At 39.3% G+C, this 23,600-nt stretch overlaps 1 protein-coding gene across 1 annotated transcript; it reads left to right on the top strand.

Moving 5' to 3' along the window:
- Positions 1–7,534: 7,534 nt before the first annotated feature.
- LOC142238813 (spondin-1) lies at positions 7,535–22,747 on the top strand. The gene is made up of 7 exons (XM_075310533.1): positions 7,535–7,664; positions 17,595–17,768; positions 17,838–18,430; positions 18,601–18,855; positions 20,905–21,076; positions 21,136–21,485; positions 21,542–22,747. Exons 2-7 carry the CDS (start codon positions 17,600–17,602, stop codon positions 22,634–22,636), a joined length of 2,634 nt encoding a protein of 877 aa, XP_075166648.1. The 5' UTR covers positions 7,535–7,664; positions 17,595–17,599; the 3' UTR covers positions 22,637–22,747.
- Positions 22,748–23,600: the final 853 nt, after the last annotated feature.

Here is a 23,600-nt window from a genome sequence, read left to right as displayed (position 1 = left end):
GAAGTAAAAATAGATGTTTGGCATGTTATACATGTTATTTTTGTTTTATTTTTAAAAACTACAGCCTGGACAAAAAAGAAGAACAAGTATATACGGCCGTAAGTTCGGCCAGGCCGAAACTTATGTACCCTCCACCATGGATTGCGTAGACACTTCTACTGAAGACTGTCATCCACAATCGAATTACTTGGGTTGCGGTAACACTTGCCGATGGCAAGGTATCTTAAAACTTCCTAACACCGTAATATACGTAGTCCATACGTGGTATATATTAAACTAAAAAGGCCGATTAAATACGTATATAATTAAGTTTAAAGTTTCTATAGAAATAAAATTTTGACAAAATAAAATTTTGACAACATTTTCTATAGAAGTAAAATTTGGAAAAAAATTTTTATAGAAATAAAATTTGGAAAAAATTTTCTATAGAAATAAAATTTGGAAAAAATTTCTATAGAAATAAAATTTTGACAAAATTTTCTATAGAAATAAAATTTTGACAAAATTTTCTATAGAAATAACATTTTGACAATGTTTTCTATAAAAATAAAATTTTGGTAGATTATTTTTGGCTCGAGTGGCAACCATGATTATGAACCGATATGGACCAATTTTTGTGTGATTGGGGATCGGCTATATATAACTATAGACCGATACGGACCAATTTTGGCATGGTTATTAGCGGTCTTATACTAACACCACGTTGCAAATTTCAACCGGATCGGATGAATTTTGCTCCTCCAAGAGGCTCCGGAGATCAAATGTGGGGAACGGTTTATATGGGGGCTATATATAATTATAGACCGATATGGACCAATTCTTGCATGGTTGTTAGAGACCATATACTAACACCACGTACCAAATTTCGATCGGATCGGATGACTTTTGCTCAGAGGCTAAGAGGCTCCGGAGGTCAAATCTGGGGATCGGTTTATATGGGGGCTATATATATTTATGAGCCGATGTGGACCAATTTTTGCATGGTCATTAGAGACCATATACTAACACCATGTACCAAATTTCAGCCGGATCGGATGAAATTTGCTTCCCTTAGAGGCTCCGCAAGCCAAATCGGGGTATTGGTTTATATGGAGGCTATATATAATTATTGACCGATGTTGACCAATTTTTGCACAGTTGTTAGAGACCATATACCAACACCATGATACCACCATGTATCCGGATCGGATGAAATTTGCTTCTCTTAGAGGCTCCGCAAGCCAAATCTGGGGATCGGTTTATATGGGGGCTATATATAATTATTGACCGATGTGGATCAATTTTTGCCTGGTTATTAGATACCACATACCAACACCATGTACAAAATTTCAGCCGGATCGGATGAAATTTGCCTTTCTTAGAGGATCGGCAAGCCAAATTTGGGGGTCCGTTTATATGGGGGCTATACGTAAAAGTGGACCGATATGGCCCATTTGCAATACCATCCGACCTACATCAATAACAACTACTTGTGTCAAGTTTCAAGTCGATAGCTTGTTTTGTTCGGAAGTTAGCGTGATTTCAACAGACGGACAAACGATCATGCTCAGATCGACTCAGAATTTCACCACGACCCAGAATATATATACTTTATGGGGTCTTAGAGCAATATTTCGATGTGTTACAAACGGAATGACAAAGTTAATATACCCCCATCCTATGGTGGAGGGTATAAAAATCTAAGAGGTATAGCTAAGTTAGAGTTTAGCCATATGGAATGTTCGGCCGAAACTGAGATTTAAACCCTAAAGCCAAAACGGACATATATAAGTGGATCCAGGGCTGAGGGTGACTTCGTGGATCTACATAAAATAGGCCGTACATACAGCATCCAAATTTATCGCAAATGATATATCTTCTGTAGGTGACATATGATCCTCATGAAATGAATTTTTATTGTGGTAAGAATGCTTAAGGTTAGCCCAATATTTTAGGCTCACTCAGACCATTCCCAAGGTGATGAACTCCTCTCCCTTCAATAAGTGCTGCCCGATTCGGTGTTTAGCCCAATTACGTGGGATCTCCATTTTATAGCCGATTCCGAACAGCATTTCATATTACATTGAAGCTTAGAGTAGCGTCAACTACTCAATGGGAGCATTCATTTGGCAGAAGAATCCGTCGATTTGAGTTTAAAGGAAGGTTAAGATAGGTTAGGTGGCAGCCCGATGTATCAGGCTCACTTAGACTATTCAGTCCATTGTGATACCACATTGGTTAACTTCTCTCTTATCACTGAGAGCTGCCCGATTCCATGTTAAGCTCAATGACAAGGGACCTCCTTTTTATAGCCGAGTCCGAACGGCGTTCCACATTGCAGTGAAAGCACTTAGAGAGGTTTTGAAACCCTCAGAAATGTCACCAGCATTACTGAGGTGGCATAATCCACCGCTGAAAATCTGTTTGGTGTTTGGTCGAAGCAGGAATCGAACCCACAACCTTGTGTATGCAAGGCGGGCATGATAACCATTGCACCACGGTGGCTCCCTGAGTTTAAAGGAAAGGGAAAATTAGCTGGAATGTAACCGATTTGGATGAAATTTGGTAAAGGGTTTTTTTTTGGGCACAAGGACGAACGAATTGGATCAAATTTAGATATAGCTCCCATATATATGTATCGCCCGATTTTGATAAATGGAGTCACGTTGCGCTTTTTTACAAACCGATCGTCATCGAATTTTGCACATAGTAAACTTTTTCATCACCCTTTAAGTCTGCAAAATTTCATCGAAATCGGCTCAGATTTAGTTATAGCTCCCATATATATGTTTCGCCCGATTTTCACAAATTTCGTCATAAAAACTTTATTTATTAAGCGATCTTACTCAAACTTGACTTACTCTAATCTTTTATGGTACTGACAATATGTGCTAAAAATCATCGAAATCGGTTCAGATTTAGATACAGCTCCCATATATATGTATCGCCTGATTTTGCCAAAATTTACCGTAAAACCCTTATTTATCGACTGATCGTACTCAAAGTTGGCTAAAGGTAATCTTCTATAGCTCAAACTGTATGTGTGAAATTTCATCGAAATCGGTTCAGATTTAGATATAGCTCCCATATATATATATTTATCGCCCGATTTTGCCAAATTAGGCCGTAAAACCCGTATTTATCGACCGATCGTACTCAAAGTTGGCTAAATGTAATCTTCTATAGCACTAACTTTATGTGCAAAATTTCATCGAAATCGGTTCAGATTTAGATATAGCTCCCATACATATGTATCGCCTCCTTTGGTATCAATCATACCTGCAAAATATTATGCAAATTGGTTCAGATTTTGATATAGCTCCCATATATATGCATCGCACGATTTTCCCAAATTTGGCCATAATTCTCTGATTTCTTAACCAATCTTACTCAAATTTCAAATTTTGATGTACTAGTGGATCGTATTTGGACTTATATGTAGCGCTTACAATATAATATTGACCGATTTTTACCATTTTGGATTTATTATCCACAACTAATTGACCAATTTCCTCTTTTTATACCATCCACCATAGGATGGGGGGTATATTAACTTTGTCATTCCGTTTGTAACACATCGAAATATTGCTCTAAGACCCCATAAAGTATATATATTCTGGGTCGTGGTGAAATTCTGAGTCGATCTGAGCATGTCCGTCCGTCCGTCCGTCTGTTGAAATCACGCTAACTTCCAAATGAAACAAGCTATCGACTTGAAACTTGGCACAAGTAGTTGTTATTGATGTAGGTCGGATGGTATTGAAAATGGGCCATATCGGTCCATTTTTACGTATAGCCCCCATATAAACGGACCCCCAAATTTGGCTTGCGATGCCTATAAGAGAAGCAAATTTCATCCGATCCGGATGAAATTTGGTACATGGTGTTAGTATATGATCTCTAACAACCATGCAAAAATTGGTCCACATCGGTCCATAATTATTATAGCCCCCATATAAACCAATCCCCCGATTTGGCTTGCAGAGCATCTAAGAGAAACAAATTTCATCCGATTTGGCTCAAATTTGGTACATGATATTAGTATATGGTATCTAATGACCATGCAAAAATTGGTCCATATCGGTCCATAATTATATATAGCCCCCATATAAACCGATCACCAGATTTGACCTCCGGAGCTAAATGGATGAGCAAAATTCATTCGATCCGGTTGAAATTTGGTACGTGGTGTTAGTATATGGTCTCTAACAACCATGCAAGAATTGGTCCATATCGGTCAATAATTATATATAGCTCCCATGTAAATGGATCCCTAGATTTGTCCTCCGGAGCCTCTTGGAGGAGCAAAATTCATCCGATCCGGTTGAAATTTGGAACATGGTGTTAGAATGTGGTCTCTAAGAAACAAGCAAGAATTGGTACATATTGGTCCATAATTATATATAGCTCCCATATAAACCGTTCCCCAGATTTGATCTCCGGAGCCTCTTGGAGGAGCAAAATTCATCCGATCCGGTTGAAATTTGCAACGTGGTGTTAGTATAAGTCCGCTAATAACCATGCCAAAATAGGTCCGTATCGGTCTATAGTTATATATAGCCAATCCCCAATCACACAAAAATTGGTCCATATTGGTTCATAATCATGGTTGCCACTCGATCCAAAAATAATCTACCAAAATTTTATTTTTATAGAAAACATTGTCAAAATGTTATTTCTATAGAAAATTTTCTCAAAATTTTATTTCTATAGAAAAATTTGTCAAAATTTTATTTCTATAGAAAATTTTTTCCAAATTTTATTTCTATAGAAAATTTTTTCCAAATTTTATTTCTATAGAAATTTTTTTCCAAATTTTACATCTATAGAAAATGTTGTCAAAATTTTATTTTGACAAAATTTTATTTCTATAGAAACTTTAAACTTAAATATATACGTATTTAATCGGCCTTTTTAGTTTAATATATACCACGTATGGACTACATGGTATATATTACGGTGTTAGGAAGTTTTAAGATACCTTGCCATCGGCAAGTGTTACCGCAACCCAAGTAATTCGATTGTGGATGACAGTCTTCAGTAGAAGTTTCTACGCAATCCATGGTGGAGGGTACATAAGCTTCGGCCTGGCCGAACTTACGGCCGTATATACTTGTTTAATAATGGACTCGATATTAGTGGCATACTAAATCTTTAGGTGCAAAATAAACTATAGCTCCTAATATCAGACATTTCTGCTCAGATTGTGACAAGACTCCCATGAACATGTATCCCCCTTTATGTTCTTAAATATGGAAATCTCCAAAACCTATACCAATAATACCCCAAAACCTGTGCCAATGATACCCCACAAATGCTTATGTTCACTAATTCAGTAGAGGTGGTTTAGGGTATGATATAGTCGGCCCCGCCCGACTTTCTACTTTACTCACTTGTTTGGTATTAGAAATAACATAATATCAAATTGTACAGTTTATTTTTTAGAATTGGCTATCTTTGGTTCGAATTATGGTCTTCAAATCGACGATAAAGCCATTACAAGCTGCTAGAAAGTTACTTTGTTGTATTTGGGCCTATCCCCCTCTCTTGAGATGATCGGAGTGAGATCCAGAGACTTTGGTGGCCATTGTGCGTTGGAAAATGAATCGAGTAACCTCCTTTTTAAGCCATTCTTGATTGACGCGTGCTGAGTGTGATCTCTATGGTCTGCGGTCGAAATGTTTGTCTGCCTACACGGATGAAAAAGGCTGTTTTTCATATGTTTGGCTATAAACATTATATGTTTGGAACACATATTTTTAAACACAATATTTTTGAGTGCAAGGATATAATGTTCATAAACTAGCATAACATGTTTGGGACATATATGTTAATATGTTACAACATATTATGTTTGGGACATAAAATTTTTGTAAATATAATATGCTTGGATGCAAACATATATTAATTTAGAAATAGCCTATAAACATATATGTGTTTAGTAGCTTGGAGCGCTATTTAACAGGGAGCGATATTGAATTAAGTTGCTTGTTATTACAAAATTAACATATCATTTTTCCTTGGGCAATTGATCAGCTACTTTGATCCTTACAAACTGTGTGGTCCGCTGTTCGAATCCCCGTCCGGCAAAAGGTAAAATTAAAATAAAAAAAAATCATACAATTGAATAATTTCTTCTACAATGTTTGTATTACAGAAAAAGGTGCTAAGAACTAAAAAATCTCGTGGAAGTGAGAAAGATGTGGGGGAATATACAATTGGGCAGAAACAAAATTTTGAGCATTCAGGTCGAAAACCTATGTTGTTAGCACCTATATTACCTGTTTATTTTCATAATTGGTTATGATTGTAAATATATAAATAAATAAATAAAATTTTGAGCACAATATTGTTTGGGAGAATTTTTTTTAAGCATATAATATTTTTGGGTGCAAAATGCTTCCAAACATATTATATGTTCACATAATAACATATTGTTTTTTGGAAGACAACATTATTGAATTTGGATGCAAAAATACAAAATGTTTGGAACTTAGACTACCCAAACATATATTGTTTAGACTAATATGCTTTCAAACATATTATATATTGGAAGAGATCAAATATATAAATGTTTGGGCAATACCCAAAAATGTATATGCTTGAAGCAAAATATGTTTGGGAGTATATGTTACAGAAGCGATTTTTTGTGAGCGTGTAGGGCTTCAAGGCTGTGTTTGGGACAATTTGCCGATAGTATTCAGCATTTTGTTTTGACGGTCGTTGAATACGAGCGGGGAGCGACCGTCGGCCGTTAAGGCGGCCAATACCATTACCATTGGCGTCATTTGAGTTCTGGTGGCATAACGAAGTGGTTAACCCTCTAATGCCCCAATTTTTTTGCCAGCTTATTAAATTTTCAATGTTAACGACACATAAGCAAGAGAACTAAGTAAGAAAAATTTATACAGTAAAATTCAGCATATGCTGCAAAGCCTCTTGAATAGTTTCAAATAAGTTTTCTTTTTATTTTGCCCATTTTTTGTTGTCTTATTAAATGAAGACCGCCTAAAAGCGGGCTTTGGCATTAGAATGCACGTCTTACCTGCCTTCAATAAGCATCATAACCAAAACAAAATATAAAAATTATATTTTTTTTTCACTGTACTCAATTAATGGTAACTACATTCCAACATATAAACATCTCTTCCTAAATATGAGAGTGTAAAAAAACTGCAAATGCCGGAACTTACACTATTCACACACCATCTCACACACTTGTCATCCATATGAGTAGGTACTAAGGTGTCCAATGAAATTATATTATCTACTTGAATGATGATGGCTGAGTAATTGCCAATTGCCATACATCAAGAGATATTCAATAAGAACATATATGTTACATGTTGGCATTTAAAGAGCACCCCCATTATTCTGACTCACACTCTCTGTCTCCCACACTCTCTTCATTGGCAATCCTATAAAAAGAGATTTTGCCAGCCTTAATATCTCTCACAACCAGAGCTTAGTTGACAAATCCAAAGAGATAAGTTTACACTACATTGCATTTTAGGAATTAAACTATTGGAGACGCATGAAATGCATTACATTTTCAGTTGACCGTTAACTATTAGACATTGAGCATCAAACCGGAACGTGGAAAATCGCAGGAAGTGGAACAGACAGACAGACGACCCTTTGCATTAAGCAACACGCTTAAGTCCAGTTTATCCCCTGATTTGAATGTGAGTGTTTGTGTGTGTGTATGTGATTAGTGTTTGTTGATGCTATGGTGATTTGATCCCATCATGATCATCAGAAAAAATATTAATTAATTCAATTGAAACGATGAAAATTAATCTAAAAAAATGTGAAAAAAATAAATAAAATATTCAAATTATTCATAAAGCCCTATATAACCTACGTTAATTTGTAAATTGCTTTTTCACGTCGGAATATGTTTTTGGAATTTCCCGAAATCCCTAGAAATGGTGAGATAGTGAAAGTAATCGAAATTGAAGATGATAACCTGCCTATACCAGTCCCTCAAACATTACGGATTTAATGCCCACGTGATTTATTACAGATAGCCCTAAACTACTACCGCGTAGTCTAACCATGCGTCATTATTAATAATCCAGTGTACTTTGATCTCATACCAAAGTGGATTGTATGAATTTATATTTAAAAATATTTAGAGTAGAAAATATATATGTATAGGATAGATGACACGAAGTGTTTTCAAGTTCTTATTGATATATCTGTTAATTTAACATGTTGGCTGATAAGTCCCCGGTCTGACACATAGATGGCGTCGCTAGTATTAAATGCATATGATTTTTATATAGTACCAACCTTCAAATGATTCGTGTCAAAATTTGACGTCTGTAAGTCAATTAGTTTGTGAGATAGAGCGTCTTTTATGAAGCAACTTTTGTTATTGTGAAAAAAATGGGAAAAAAAGGAATTTCGTGTTTTGATAAAATACTGTTTTCTGAAGGGAAAAAATACGGTGGAAGCAAAAACTTGGCTTTATAATGAGTTTCCGGACTCTGCCCCAGGGAAATCAACAATAGTTGATTGGTATGCAAAATTCGAGCGTGGTGAAATGAGCACGGAGGACGGTGAACGCAGTGGACGCCCGAAAGAGGTGGTTACCGACGAAAACATCAGAAAAATCCACTTAATGATTTTGAATGACCGTAAAATGAAGTTGATCGAGATAGCAGAGGCCTTAAAGATATCAAAGGAACATGTTGGTCATATCATTCATCAATATTTGGATATGCGGAAGCTCTGTGCAAAATGGGTGCCGCGCGAGCTCACATTTGACCAAATGCAACTGGTTCCGAAGCGTGGAAAGACTCAAAAGTCCGCTGGCCTCTGTTTTTTGGGATGCGCATGGAATAATTTTTATCGATTATCTTGAGAAGGGAATAACCATCAACAGTGACTATGATATGGCGTTATTGGAGCGTTTGAAGGTCGAAATCGCAGCAAAACGGCCCCATATGAAGAAGAAACAAGTATATACGGCCGTAAGTTCGGCCAGGCCGAATCTTATGTACCCTCCACCATGGATTGCGTAGGAACTTCTACTAAAGGTTGTCATCCACAATCGAATTACTTGGGTTGCGATAACACTTGCCGATGGCAAGGTATCGTAAAACTTTTTAACACTGTCTTCTAAATTGTAAGTTAGCCCATACGGGGTATATATTAAACAAAAAAAGGCCGATTAAATACGTATATAATCTAGTTTGACAAAATTTTCTATAGAAATAAAAATTTGACAAAATTTTCTATAGAAATAAAAACTTGACAAAATTTTCTATAGAAATAAAATGTTGACAAAATTTTCTATGGAAGTAAAATGTTGACAAAATTTTCTATAGCAATACAATTTTGACAAAAATGTCTATAGAAATAAAATGTTGACAAAATTTTGTATAGAAATGAAATTTTGACAAAATTTTGTATAGAAATAAAATGTTGACAAAATTTTCTACAGAAATAAATTTTTTACAAAATTTTCTATAGAAATAAAATTTTGACAAACATTTCTATAGAAATAAACTTTTGACAAAACTTTCTATAGAAATGAAATTTTAACAAAACTTTCTATAGTAATAAAATTTGACAAAATTTTCTATGGAAATAAAGTTTTGGTAGATTATTTTTGGCGATATGGACCAATTTTTGTGTAATAAGTCATCGGCTATATATAACTAAAGACCGATATGGACCAATTTTTACATGGCTGTTAGAGGCCATATATTGACAAAATGTACCAAATTTCAACCGTATCGGATGACTTTTGCTCCTCCAAGAGGTTCCGGACGTCAAATCTGGGGACGGTTTATATGGGAACTATATATAATTATGGACCGATATGGACCAATTTTTGCATGGTTGTTAGAGACCATATACTAACACCATGTACCAAATTTCAACTGGATCGGATGAATTTTGCTCTTCCAAGAGGCTCCGGAGGTCAAATCGGGGGATCGGTTTATATGGGGGCTATATAAAGGGTGATTCTTTTGAGGTTAGGATTTTCATGCCTTAGTATTTGACAGATCACGTGGGATTTCAGACATGGTGTCAAAGAGAAAGATGCTCAGTATGCTTTGACATTTCATCATGAATAGACTTACTAACGAGCAACGCTTGCAAATCATTGAATTTTATTACCAAAATCAGTGGCAGAAAATCCGCTTTTTTATCGACAAATTTTGTTCAGCGATGAGGCTCATTTCTGGTTGAATGGCTACGTAAATAAGCAAAATTGCCGCATTTGGAGTGAAGAGCAACCAGAAGCCGTTCAAGAACTGCCCATGCATCCCGAAAAATGCACTGTTTGGTGTGGTTTGTACGCTGGTGGAATCATTGGACCGTATTTTTTCAAAGATGCTGTTGGACGCAACGTTACGGTGAATGGCGATCGCTATCGTTCGATGCTAACAAACTTTTTGTTGCCAAAAATGGAAGAACTGAACTTGGTTGACATGTGGTTTCAACAAGATGGCGCTACATGCCACACAGCTCGCGATTCTATGGCCATTTTGAGGGAAAACTTCGGAGAACAATTCATCTCAAGAAATGGACCGGTAAGTTGGCCACCAAGATCATGCGATTTGACGCCTTTAGACTATTTTTTGTGGGGCTACGTCAAGTCTAAAGTCTACAGAAATAAGCCAGCAACTATTCCAGCTTTGGAAGACAACATTTCCGAAGAAATTCGGGCTATTCCGGCCGAAATGCTCGAAAAAGTTGCCCAAAATTGGACTTTCCGAATGGACCACCTAAGACGCAGCCGCGGTCAACATTTAAATGAAATTATCTTCAAAAAGTAAATGTCATGGACCAATCTAACGTTTCAAATAAAGAACCGATGAGATTTTGCAAATTTTATGCGTTTTTTTAAAAAAAAAAGTTATCAAGCTCTTAACAAATCACCCTTTATAATTATGGACCGATATAGACCAATTTTTGCATGGTTATTAGAGGCCGTAAACTAACATCAGGTACCAAATTTCAACCGGATCGGATGAATGTTGCCCCTCCAAGAGGCTCCGGAGGTCAAATCTGGGGATCGGTTTATATGGGGGCTATATATAATTATGGACCGATATGGACCAATTTTTGCATGGTTGTTAAAAACCGTATACTAAGACCACGTACTAAATTTCAACCGGATCGGATGAATTTTGCTCCTCCAAGAGGCTCCGGTGGTCAAATCTGGGGATCGGTTTATATGGGGGCTATATATAATTATGGACCGATATGGACCAATTTTTGCATGGTTGTTAGAGACCGTATACTAAGACCACGTACCAAATTTCAACCGGATCGGATGAATTTTGCTGCTCCGGGAGGCTCCCCAAGCCAAATTTGGGGATCGGATTATATGGGGGCTATACGTAAACGTGGTCCGATATGGCCCATTTTCAATACCATCCGACCTACATCAATAACAACTACTTGTGCCAAGTTTCAAGTCGATAGCTTGTTTCGTTCGGAAGTTAGCGTGATTTCCACAGACGGACGGACAGCCGGACAGACGGACAGACGGACGGACGGACAGACGGACGGACGGACGGACATGCTTAGATCGACTCAGAATTTCACCACGACCCAGAATATATATACTTTATGGGGTCTTAGAGCAATATTTCGATGTGTTACAAACGGAATGACAAAGTTAATATACCCCCATCCTATGGTGGAGGGTATAAAAAGTGTTGTTCCACCAAGACAACGCACCGTGCCACAAGTCATTGAGAACGATGGCAAAAATTCATGAATTGGGCTTCGAATTGCTTCCCCACCCACCGTATTCTCCAGATCTGGCCCCCAGCGACTTTTTCTTGTTCTCAGACCTCAAAATGATGCTCGCAGGGAAAAATTTGGCTGCAATGAAGAGGTGTTCGCCGAAACTGAGGCCTATTTTGAGGCAAAACCGAAGGAGTACTACCAAAATGGTATCAAAAAATTGGAAGGTCGTTATAATCGTTGTATCGCTCTTGAAGGAAACTGTGTTGAATAATAAAAACGAATTTTGACAAAAAAATGTGTTTTTCTTCGTTAGACCGGGGACTTATCAGCCAACCTGTTATTATTGACAGTTTTTATCTATTGACAACTTATTATATTATTTACTTGCCACCAAAAACCTATGCATATGAGTTTATCTAGAAAGAATGTTATTATTGGAGAACCCAAATCTGAGGGGAACCAAGAATTAAAAAGGCAGAAGAGAGAGGTTCACTGCCTGTGGTATCACAAGAGACTTCACAGTTTAAGTGCGATAGGTGAAAACGTGTTTACTAGCATTTCTTATAGGAAGTCCAAAATACGTAACGGAATACCGTGACAGCAGTGGCATGTCGTCAAATTAAAACCTATTCTAATTTCTTGGAGGAAATTGGGCAGCCGACAAGGCACTTAGCAGCCGACTAGTTTAGATAAAGTTCAGCGTATGGCGTGCTTGTGTATCTCAGGCGCATTCAGTAAGACAGGAACATATTCCCTTAATGTCATACTGCATATATTGCCTTCAGACATTTTGGCCAAAGAGTCGGCTGCAACAAAGGCTGTGCGGTTGCGCGAGCTATCGCTGTGGTCGGAAAAAAGGTACGGTCACAGTTCGGTCCTCAAAATAATGCCAGATATGCCAAACGTAGTGGAATAGACTCTGGCGAAACCACTTTTCGACAAAAAGTTTGAAACTCTAATTCCCAACAATGAGGCGTGTTGCACACAGACCCCAGGGAATAAACGTTTATAGATTTCTATACTGATGGCTCCAAATTGGTTGGACAAGTTGGTTTCGGAGTATATTCCAAAATACCTTGAACTTCGAATAGCGAAAAGATTACCTAATCACTGTAGCGTTTTTGAGGCTGAAATATTAGCAATAAGAGAGGTGGCGAATTGGCTGAGAAGTAATGTTCCAACAAGACAGTCAACCTGCAATAAAATCCTTACATTCTGTGTTCCTTAACTCTCAAGGAGAGATTGCCTGGCCACAGGAACATACCGGGGAACTGCGAAGCGTATGAGTTAGCAAGGCTAGGAACTACTTTACATATTCCAGGGGAACTAGAATCAGTTGGTATGCCTCTGGCTACCTGCAAGCTCTTACTGCGTGAGAAGGATGTTATGATGGCAACTGTTCGATGGGAGAATTGCAAAGATTGTAACGACACCAAGCAATTATGACCCCATTTAAACCGCACACTAGATATGCTAGTGTTCTCAAGACGTCAGATATCACTACTGATATCTGCTATAACGAGTCGCTGCCTGATAGGCTATTTAGCAAAAACTATTGGAAAAGGAATCAATTAAACACCTCTTGTGTGAGTGTCCAGCATTTTGTGTAAGGCGTAAGCGAATTTTAGAGGGATATACCTTTAGATTAGTGGCGGACCTGGAAAACGTTAACTTAAGCAGTCTGCTATTGGTTTTGGAACAATCTGGTTGATTCAACAGAAGAAAATAATTCAGAAGGTTCAACGGTTAAAACTAGAAGTGCCCATCTGTAATATGTACTTTTAGTTAATGTGGTATCACAATGGACTGAATAGTCTAAGTGAGCCTGAAACTTAATCGGGCTGACACTTTGACCTAACCTAACACTGGTTTTTCTCGTTAGCTGAGGTAAGCTCAGTCGCTTGCAGGGTCCACTTAAGGGTCCATTAAACTTTTCGGAATAAGAACCTCTGTTGAGTTAAATATTAATTAATTCGGTTTTATTGCATAAATCTATTTTATAATCATCTTTTGTGGTATAAGATGGAAGCAGGCATTCGGGATGTCGTCGATTTGTAGATAATCGGCAACTGGTATCTCCATTCAAATGAAGAAGGAATTCGATTCATAGATGATTATCTACAGTTTGTAAGTACTTAGATTCTTCGGTTGCTTGATTATCGGTACTTAATGAGAGATTCGTTGATGAGTGCGTCAGTTCCTAGTTGATCGGTGATTGCTGAGAATTCGGTGCGAAGATGATTGGGGATGGATAAGAATGTCAGCTCGTAGAGATACCGTAAGTAATGAGAAATTCGGTTCGTTAAAAATGGTAGTCATTGAGAACATCATTTCATTGAGGATCAGTAGTGATGAGAACGAAGGTTCGGTAGTTGATGAGATTGCTTGATGATCGGTACTTGATGAGAGATTCGGTTCGGTGATGAGTGCGTCGGTTCCTAGATTATCGGTGGTTGTTGAGAATTCGATTCGAAGATGATCAGTGATGGATAAGAATGTTGGCTTGTAGAAATTCTGTAATTAATAAGAAATTCGGTTCTTCAATAAATCGTAGTCGGTGTCAAAATCGGTTCATTGACGTGTAGTAGTGATAAGAACGTTAGTTTATCGTCGGTGCGGTAGTTGATGAGATTGCTTGATTATCGGTACTTAATGAGAGATTCAGTTCGTTGATTAGTAGGCCGGTTCCTAGATCGGTGTTTGTTGAGAATTCGGTTCGAAGATGATCAGTGATGGATAAGAATGTCGGCTTGTAGGAATTCTGTAATTAATAAGAAATGCGGTTTGTCAATAAATCGTAGTCGGTGTCAAAATCGGTTCATTGACGTGTAGTAGTGATAAGAACATCAGTTTATCGTCGGTGCGGTAGTTGATGAGATTGCTTGATTATCGGTACTTAATGAGAGATTCGGTTCGTTGATTAGTACGTCGGTTCCTAGATCGGTGTTTGTTGAGAATTCGGTTCGAAGATGATCAGTGATGGATGAGAATGTCGGCTTGTAGAAATTCTGTAATTAATGAGAAATTCCGTTCGTTAATAACTCTTAGTCGGTGAAAAAATTGGTTTATTGACGATCCGTAGTGATAAGAACGTCGGTTTATCATCGATTCAGTAGTTGATGAGAAGTTCAGTTCGTTTATAATCGGTAGTGGGGGAGAAAATCGGTTCGTCGATGTCCGGTAGTTGATGAGAAATTCGTTTCGTGAATTATCGGTAGTGGAGACAAAGTCGTTTCGTCGATGGTCGGTAGTTGATGATAAATACGGTTCGTTGATACTTGAAAGCTATTGTTTTCGTTAAAACGAAGAGGATAGGTAGTTCGGTTCGTTGGCGAATGGAAAATTGTGTAGACATCAATAGGGAACTTGTTTACTCGTCTATTTGTATAGTAGGCCCGAAGGTCTCTGTGGTGAAACAGAAGGCCCAAAGGTCTTTGTGGTGGAACAATAGGCCCGAAGGTTTCTTTGATGGAACAGAAGGCCCGAAGGTCTCCGTGGTGGAATAGAAGGCCTAAAGGTCTCTGTGGCGGTAGGCCCGAAGGTCTCTGTGGTGGAACAGTAGGTTAGGTTAGGTTAGGTTAAAGTGGCAGCCCGATTAAGATTCAGGCTCACTTAGACTATTCAGTCCATTGTGATACCACATTAACTAAAAGTACCTATTACATATGGGCACTTCTAGTTTTAACCGCTGAACCTTCTTGATTATTTTTCTTTGTTGAACCAACCAGATTGTTCCAAAAACATTAGCAGACTGCTTAAGTTAACGTTTTCCAGATCCGCCAGTAATCTGAAGCTATATGCTCCTAAAAGTTGCTTGCGCTTTACACAAAATGCAGGACACTCACACAAGAGGTGTTTAATTGATTCTTTTTCCTCCGCATCATGACAGCTCATACAATAGTCATTATACTTCGCGCCAATAGTTTTTGCAAAATCGCCTATCAGGCAGCGACCCGTTATAGCAGATATCAGGAGTGATATCTGACGTCTCGAGAACATTAGCATATCTAGTGTGCGGTTTAAGTTGAAATGGGGCCATATTTGCTTGGTGTCGTTACAACCCTTGCAATTCTCCCATCGAACATTTGCCATCCTAACAGCCTTCTCACGCAGCATGAGCTTGCAGGTAGCTAGGGGCATACCAACAAATTCCAGTTCCCCTGGAATATGTAAGGTAGTCCCTAGCCTTGCCAACTCATCCGCTTCGCAGTTCCCCGGTATGTTCCTATGGCCAGGCACCCATATTAGGTGAATATTGTACTGCTCAGCCATCTCATTGAGAGATTTGCGGCAGTAGATGGCCGTTTTCGAGTTGAGGAACACAGAGTCCAAGGATTTTATTGCAGGTTGACTGTCTGAGTATATATTAATGCCCACATTTTTTGGAACATTACTTCTCAGCCAATTCGCCACCTCTCTTATTGCTAATATTTCAGCCTGAAAAACACTACAGTGATTAGGTAATCTTTTCGCTATTCGAATTTCCAGATCTTTAGAATATACTCCGAAACCCACTTGTCCATCCAATTTGGAGCCATCAGTGTAGAAATCTATATATTCTTTATTCCCCGGGGTCTGTGTGCACCACGCCTCACTGTTGGGGATTAGAGTCTCAAACTTTTTGTCGAAAAGTGGACTCGCCAAAGTGTAATCCACTACGTTAGGCACATCTGACATTATTTTGAGGACAGAACTGTGACCGTAACCATTATCCGACCACAGCGATAGTTCGCGCAACCGCACAGCCGTTGTTGCAGCTGACTGTTTGGCCAAAATGTCTAAAGGCAATAGATGTAGCATGACATTAAGGGAGTCTGTTCCTGTCTTACTAAATGCGCCTGAGATATATAAGCTCGCCATACGCTGAACTTTATCTAAACAAGTCGGTTTCTGAAGTGCCGGCCACCAGACTACAACACCATATAGCATTATAGGTCTAACTACTGCAGTGTATAGCCAATGCACAATTTTTGGTTTTAGTCCCCACTTTTTCCCTATTGCCTTTTTGCACGAGTACAAAGCTACCGTGGCTTTTCTCGCCCTCTCTTCAATATTAAGCCTAAAATTCAGCTTCCTGTCCAAAATAACGCCAAGGTATTTTGCACACTCACCAAAGGGAATTTCAGTACCCCCTAAGGAAATGGGCCTAACCGTGGGAGTTTTACGATCTTTGCAGTACATGACTAGTTCTGTCTTTGCTGGATTTACACCAAGACCATTATCTTTCGCCCATTTCTCAGTCATCCGGAGAGCTCTCTGTATAATATCTCTGATTGTGGATGGGAATTTTCCCCTGACTGCTAGCGCCACATCATCTGCGTATGCCACCACTTTTATCCTTTCTTTTTCTAGGGAAACCAGAAGGTTGTTTATAGCAACATTCCAAAGAAGAGGTGATAGAACTCCTACTGGAACAGTAGGCTCGAAGTTCTCTGTGATGGAACCGAAGGCCCGAAGGTCTCTGGGGGGAACAATAGGCCGAACATAATAGCAATAGCAGAACACTTTGAAACGCCGTTCGGTCTCGGCTATAAGAACCCAGCAAAAAAGCGTAGTGAAAATGTTAGTTTTGGAGCTGGAAGTGGTGTAAAATTGGCGCAGAAGCGATGAATTTAAGAAGGACATTCTTGATATCAAATCGAACAATCACAGTCAAGAGTACTCTAACACTTCGACTTTTTACAGCAACCTCCTTCTGCAATTATTTTTGAAAAGTGTACGTGAACATGAGTTTGGTCATGTGCAAAATATCCGATTACTTGAGCGCTGAAAAGCAACATCTAATTGTCACAATTGTGGTGCTATCAAATGGTGCAATTAATAATTTGAAAATTTAGTTTCCTCTAATTTCCTCAGCCAAATGCCCGCTCTATAGCTATTCTCATTTGTATTTGCAGCAAATATGAATTGGCTAACATTGGCCATATCCATATCGGCAACGCTCAATATAGCGTTGGCTTGCAATCGGGTACCTTATGGGACAACAGCCGCAAAATCACCAGCAGACGAAAGTTATGCCATATCTATAGTGGGAAATCCCCAGACATATATACCAGGACAAAAATACAATGGTATGCGCTGAGAATTTTGGTTTTAAGCTATTAATCGGTTTTAATAAAAATATGCCTTTTTTGTTGTAGTTTCTCTAATAGCTTCCAATGACCAAACATTTATTAGCTTCATGCTGGGTGTAGAATCTGAAAATGGTGGTGTAGATGCCATGGATGTTGTGGGGACTTTTGAGATTATTGACTTGGCCGAAACCCGATTTAGCCCTCGCTGTGCCAATCTCATAGAGAATACAAATACGAATGTCAAACAGCGCGTGGATATGGTATGGGTAGCTCCTGCTGCCACCGGAATGGGTTGTGTTCTATTGAGGGCCACTGTAATGCAACATCGTGATGTATGGTTTATGGATGATGGTTATTTAACGAAAAAATTATGTGAAGAAGAAATCGATGATATTGATAGTCAACCCACTATCGTAGATCCTTGCTGTGCCTGTGATGAGGCCAAATATGAGTTAACATTTGAGGGAAAATGGTCAAGGCATACACATCCCAAGGATTTTCCTGCCAATAGTTGGCGTACACGTTTCAGTGATATTATAGGGGCTTCGCATACCGTGGATTATCGTTTTTGGCAATATGGTGAATTGGCTAGCGAGGGTGTAAGGGAGATAGCCGAGCATGGCTCAACGAAAACTCTGGAAACTGAATTAAAAGATAAGGTAGGTTTTCACTAAAAAATATAGCCCATTCACATTTGGCTCGAAATCTACTGAAAGTGGATAATGCGAATTACTGCTGAATTCTAATTGAAGTGGATTTTGGAAGTTGAATGTGAATGGTGTAAAAGTTTTCTTAAAATTGGTATTTTCTTATTTGCCTTTCATTACAGAGTGATCAAATCCGCACTATTATCAAGGCCCGTGGTATCTCATATCCTGATGTTACCGGTAAAACTCATGCCGTATTTCGTGTAGATTCCCAGCATCATGTCATCTCATTTGTGTCACGCATTGATCCTTCACCCGATTGGATTGTGGGTGTTTCCGGTTTGGAATTGTGTTTATCGAATTGTTCATGGGTCGAGACGAAGATCTATAATTTATATCCCTGGGATGTGGGCACCGATATGGGTCCTTCGTATATGGTAAGAGTAGAATTGATTCTATTACGAAAATATTTTTCCATTTTATGTTGGACAAAAGTAAAAATGGGTGATTTAATCAAAATATTCATCCCTGAATTCGTTTAGATGGTTAAGTTAGGTATAGTGCAAGAGCAATATTTTAGGCTCACTTAAACAATTCAGTCCATTGTGATACCACAGTGGTGAGCTTCTCTCCTATCACTAAGTGTTGCCCGATTCTATGTTGAGTTCAATGACAAGGGAGCCGAGTCCGAACTCAGAACTCAAAATTCCCTCAGGAACCCACTCATAGCAACGGCAACCTTCATAGACCAAACACTGCGTGTCCCATGTCTAACATATTGTCACAATCCAAATTTTTATGGTAGCCATCGAAGGAGAAGAGTTAAAGCACTCACTCCGCTCCCACAGACTATACGATCTCAACACTGGATTTGTACGAAAATGTAATAGAATAGACGGAAACCTCTCAGGAGTGGAATGTGTGAGTAGATGGAGACGCGGCTCGTGATTACAGATGGGACATCGCCAGCTACACTGCTGTCGATCACTGATAGATAGGTTAGGTTAGGTTAGGTGGCAGCCCGATGTCTCAGGCTCACTTAGATTATTCAGTCCATTGTGATACCACACTGGCGAACTTCCCTCTTATCGCTGAGTGCTGTCCGATTCCAATGACAAGGGACCTCCTTTTTGTAGCCGAGTCCGAACGGCGTTTCACATTAGAGTGAAACCACTTAGAGAAGCTTTGAAACCCTCAGAAATGTCACCAGCATTACTGAGGTGGGATAATCTACCGCTAAAAAACTTTTTGGTGTTCGGTCGAAGCAGGAATCGAACCCACGACCTTGTGTATGCAAGGCAAGCATGCTAACCATTGCACCACGGTGGGTTGGAATTGAGAGACTGCATTTACCGGATCTTAGTCAAAACTACCCCAGTCTGTCGTGGGAGACCTCTTTCCTCCGGTGCTGTGGTATCCTCAGCTAAAGTATCCACATGAAACCTGGTCAGGTCTACCTGTTTTGATAACAGTTCTCCGTATCACTTGTCTGACGTGTCCACACTGGCGCTGCCTGGTTTACCACTGACTAGCCAATTGCCTTATAGGTAGACAACAAGGTTTCTTTGACCGCACCCCAAATGGTAGCAGCAAGCGACTTGAGGAGCTTATAACAAATTGCAGTGGCGTAGGCAGACGACTTTAAAAGACTGTCGTACGTGACCCCGAGAATCTTGGTGTAATTTATAATCGGAATCTACTCTGACATTCAATTACTGGCGTGCTTCTGCCGTCCATGTGGTGGATATCCCAAAAATTTCTTTCAGAGAAATAAATAGTATGATCAGCAAGGTAGACATTTCATCGATCGCGAATGTCATCAACAATGGGCCCGGATGCCTTGAGCGTACAGTCGCCCGCATATGATTCAATCTCAGCGCTATCAGGAAGGGTTGGAATAGAGGAAAGGTAGAGGTTGAACACTGCCGAAGATATCACCTCACCTTGTGAACTCTTTGTTTCACTCTATGAGGTCTTGTCTTCTTATCCTTCAATTCTGACTTTCGCCTGCACAGATAATTGAGAACCCAACGCTTGGTTCCTGCCGATAAGGACGTATTTTCCATGTCCTGGAACAGTCTGCCATGGTTTCTGATAAATTCTGACTTACATTGGTAGATGTTTTGTGGAGTAACAGCAGATTTATCAATACTCTCAGATGAGACCGTTCGATTTTGTTATCTTGGACGTCCGACTTTCGAAGCTCTGTCGACTCCGCTATAACCTTTATTGCAGCTTTCTTCATTTTCAATACTGTCAGAAAACGTGGCACTCCTCTCCGACAACTCTTTCCTGGATTGAACTATAGGGACAGGAATGATAATTTCAGAATCCTCATAATAGCCATAATTGATCAGGTCTAGAGAACCAGTATAGTTGTGAAGAATATAACCATTGAAACTCATCGTTACTTACACCCTCATATACGTCAAAGTCATGATAGCCTTCCTTCCATTTTAATTCCATCTTTTCTCTCATCCAAATAGTCTGCCGATCAACCTCAAGTTCCACCTGATGTTATACGGCGCATTAAACCGAATTCGCCAAATGATCCACGTTCACCATTCTACGATACAAGTGGGACACCAATGAAACCTTTGGCCACGGTATATCTAAATCGTCGAAGACTTTATGAGAAAACTTGTGACAATACTGAATGTAAGTTAGAGAATAGCGAAATAAAAGTATCCGTATCCTAATTTCCTTTCCATTTCTAGCGGAAAATGAACCCTTGGAATGTGCCACCCACCATTGGTCCGCTTGGGATGAATGTTCGGCAAAATGTGGTCCCGGTACTCAATATCGTACAAGAGAATTTAAAAATCCTGCAGCAGCACAACGTGTTCGTTGTCGCACCAGCTTACGTCAGGAGCAATCTTGTATGGGACGTCAATGCGAATCGGATAATGCAGAGGTTGAAGAGACTGCTTATGGAGGAATGCCTGATATGCCTGAGTGTGCCGTATCCGATTGGGGAGAATGGTCATCGTGTTCGGTTTCATGTGGCAAAGGATTTGAGACAAGGAAGAGACGCTATCTGGCCAGGGGAGCTAAAAAGAAATGTCAGGTAAGGATGGTAATGGGAAGTATAGGATGCTGTATAATTGTGTGGAATTCTTTCAGCCTGTTCTCCGTTTGATATTGGAGGAAAAACGTGTTTGCCGTGCTTCCGATTGTGGTGGTGATATTGGCGGTGAGGGCGACAATGGAGGCGATGGCGAAGATAATGAGGTCGATGGTACTAGATCTCTGTTTGGCAATATCGATGATAATATACGTTACCGTGATTTGGAAAGTTTCAGCCATCAATTGGATGATTATATACCACCCGAATGTGGTGTCTCGCATTGGTCTGATTTTTCACCTTGCCTGGGACCTTGTGGCGGCAAGGGTACCAGTGAACGTCAACGAGTTGTATGGAATAAAGATGAGGTCTATGGGGTTCAAAGACCCGATCGTGATCCTACTCTGGATCCATGTCGCCACATTAAACGCCGAGAGGTTGTCACTTGCAATACCCTCAATTGTGATGCCATAGTACCTCCACAATGCTATGAGGACTTAAAACCTAGCCATTGTCGTGATAGTGATGTAGCCAATTATTGGTTCTATGATCACATGAGTGATCAATGTTCGATATTTTGGGCAGATAAATGCGATAAAAATCGCAATAAATTCAAATCCAAAGAGGAATGCGAAGACACCTGCCGTATGCCACGCAAAAAAATGGAACTCCAACGTGAGAATTTGAATGTGGAACCCATCGATTGTGCAGTCAGCAATTGGGTTAGCCATGCTTGTAATGTCACCTGTGGTGAAGGTGTTCAAATTAAGACACGTAAAGTATTACGTTCCCCCAAATATGGAGGCAAACCATGTCCCAAACATTTGGTACGCACCGAAAGTTGTTATCAGCGCTGTGATGACATCTACTCCGTTGGAGGCTATGTACCGCAGAATAATGAAGAACGAAGACGTCATCAGAATCATGTTAAGCTCGAGTCGTCACATATTGAAGAGAAGGATGAATGCCGTTATTCCGAATGGTCTGTGTGGACACCATGTACGGCCAGTTGTGGTGATAGTTCATATCGCCAACGTACTCGAACTTTACTCAACATTGAAATGAGTTACAAGTGTAAAGATCGTGTCATTGTGGAGAAATGTAAAATGATGCCCTGCCTTTTGAATGCCAACGATGAATTCGAGGGAAAATAGTTTGGGCATCTAGTACAAGATGCAAGATTAGTTTTGTATTACGATATTTTAATTATTATTTATTGAAATGTATAACGAATTATGAAAATAAAATATTTTATTCAAAAAAAATGTTATCCATGTCAGACTGGCAGAAACAGACTGACAATCTCGAAGAGGAAATGAACAACGATGTTTCAGGATCATCCTACATTGGAAACTGTTGACTTTGTCAATTAATAGATGATTGAGATCTCGTTACGGGTTACTGGAAATTGCTAGATAAATTGATAGTGGTTGTTGTTGACGGGAATGGCTCGAAGAAGTGGACTAGCCCCCTGCGGTAATAGACTCCGGTTCAGTAGTACTTTTCAGGTGGCGTGGTAATGCCTACACTGTTCGTTTGTTAGCTAATATACGAAGGTCTCGGTGGGGAACTGGAATTCAGAAGAACTCAATGCTAGAACTGTAAATCGGAAGAAATCAGTGAGGAAACTCAGTGGATAAACTGTAGATCAATGAACTCACTTAATTTATAGATGATTATGGAGTTGTGTATTCCCTGCGGGTGACTAGAAATTAATAAGATCTTCGGCTTTCAGACGGCTTCGAGGGTCTACAATTCCTTTCTGTTGCTGCCTCCGAGATAGGTCGAAGGAATGGACTTTGGTATCGGTGTGGTAGTAATCACGGGTTATGTTGGCCTTAGTAGACTACTTAGGCTAATTCTTTTGGTGGATACTTTAGGCCGGAAGGTCTCAGTGGGGAACTGAATATCAAACGAACTCATTGAGGAACTGTAAATCAGAAGAAGTCAGTGAGGGAACTGTAAACCCAAAGATCTCAGTGGGGTACTGCAGTTCAGAAGAAATCAATGGGGAACTGTAGATACGAAGATCACCGTGGATAAACTGTAGATGAACTCAGTCAATTTAAAGACGACTAGGGAGTTGTGTATTCGCTGCGGATAATTGGAAATTAAAAG

This window comes from Haematobia irritans, chromosome 5, assembly GCF_050003625.1.
Source record: "Haematobia irritans isolate KBUSLIRL chromosome 5, ASM5000362v1, whole genome shotgun sequence".
Taxonomy (NCBI): Eukaryota; Metazoa; Arthropoda; class Insecta; order Diptera; family Muscidae; genus Haematobia; species Haematobia irritans.
Note: the sequence above shows the minus strand (reverse complement) of the source record. Positions and strands in the feature narration are given on the sequence as shown.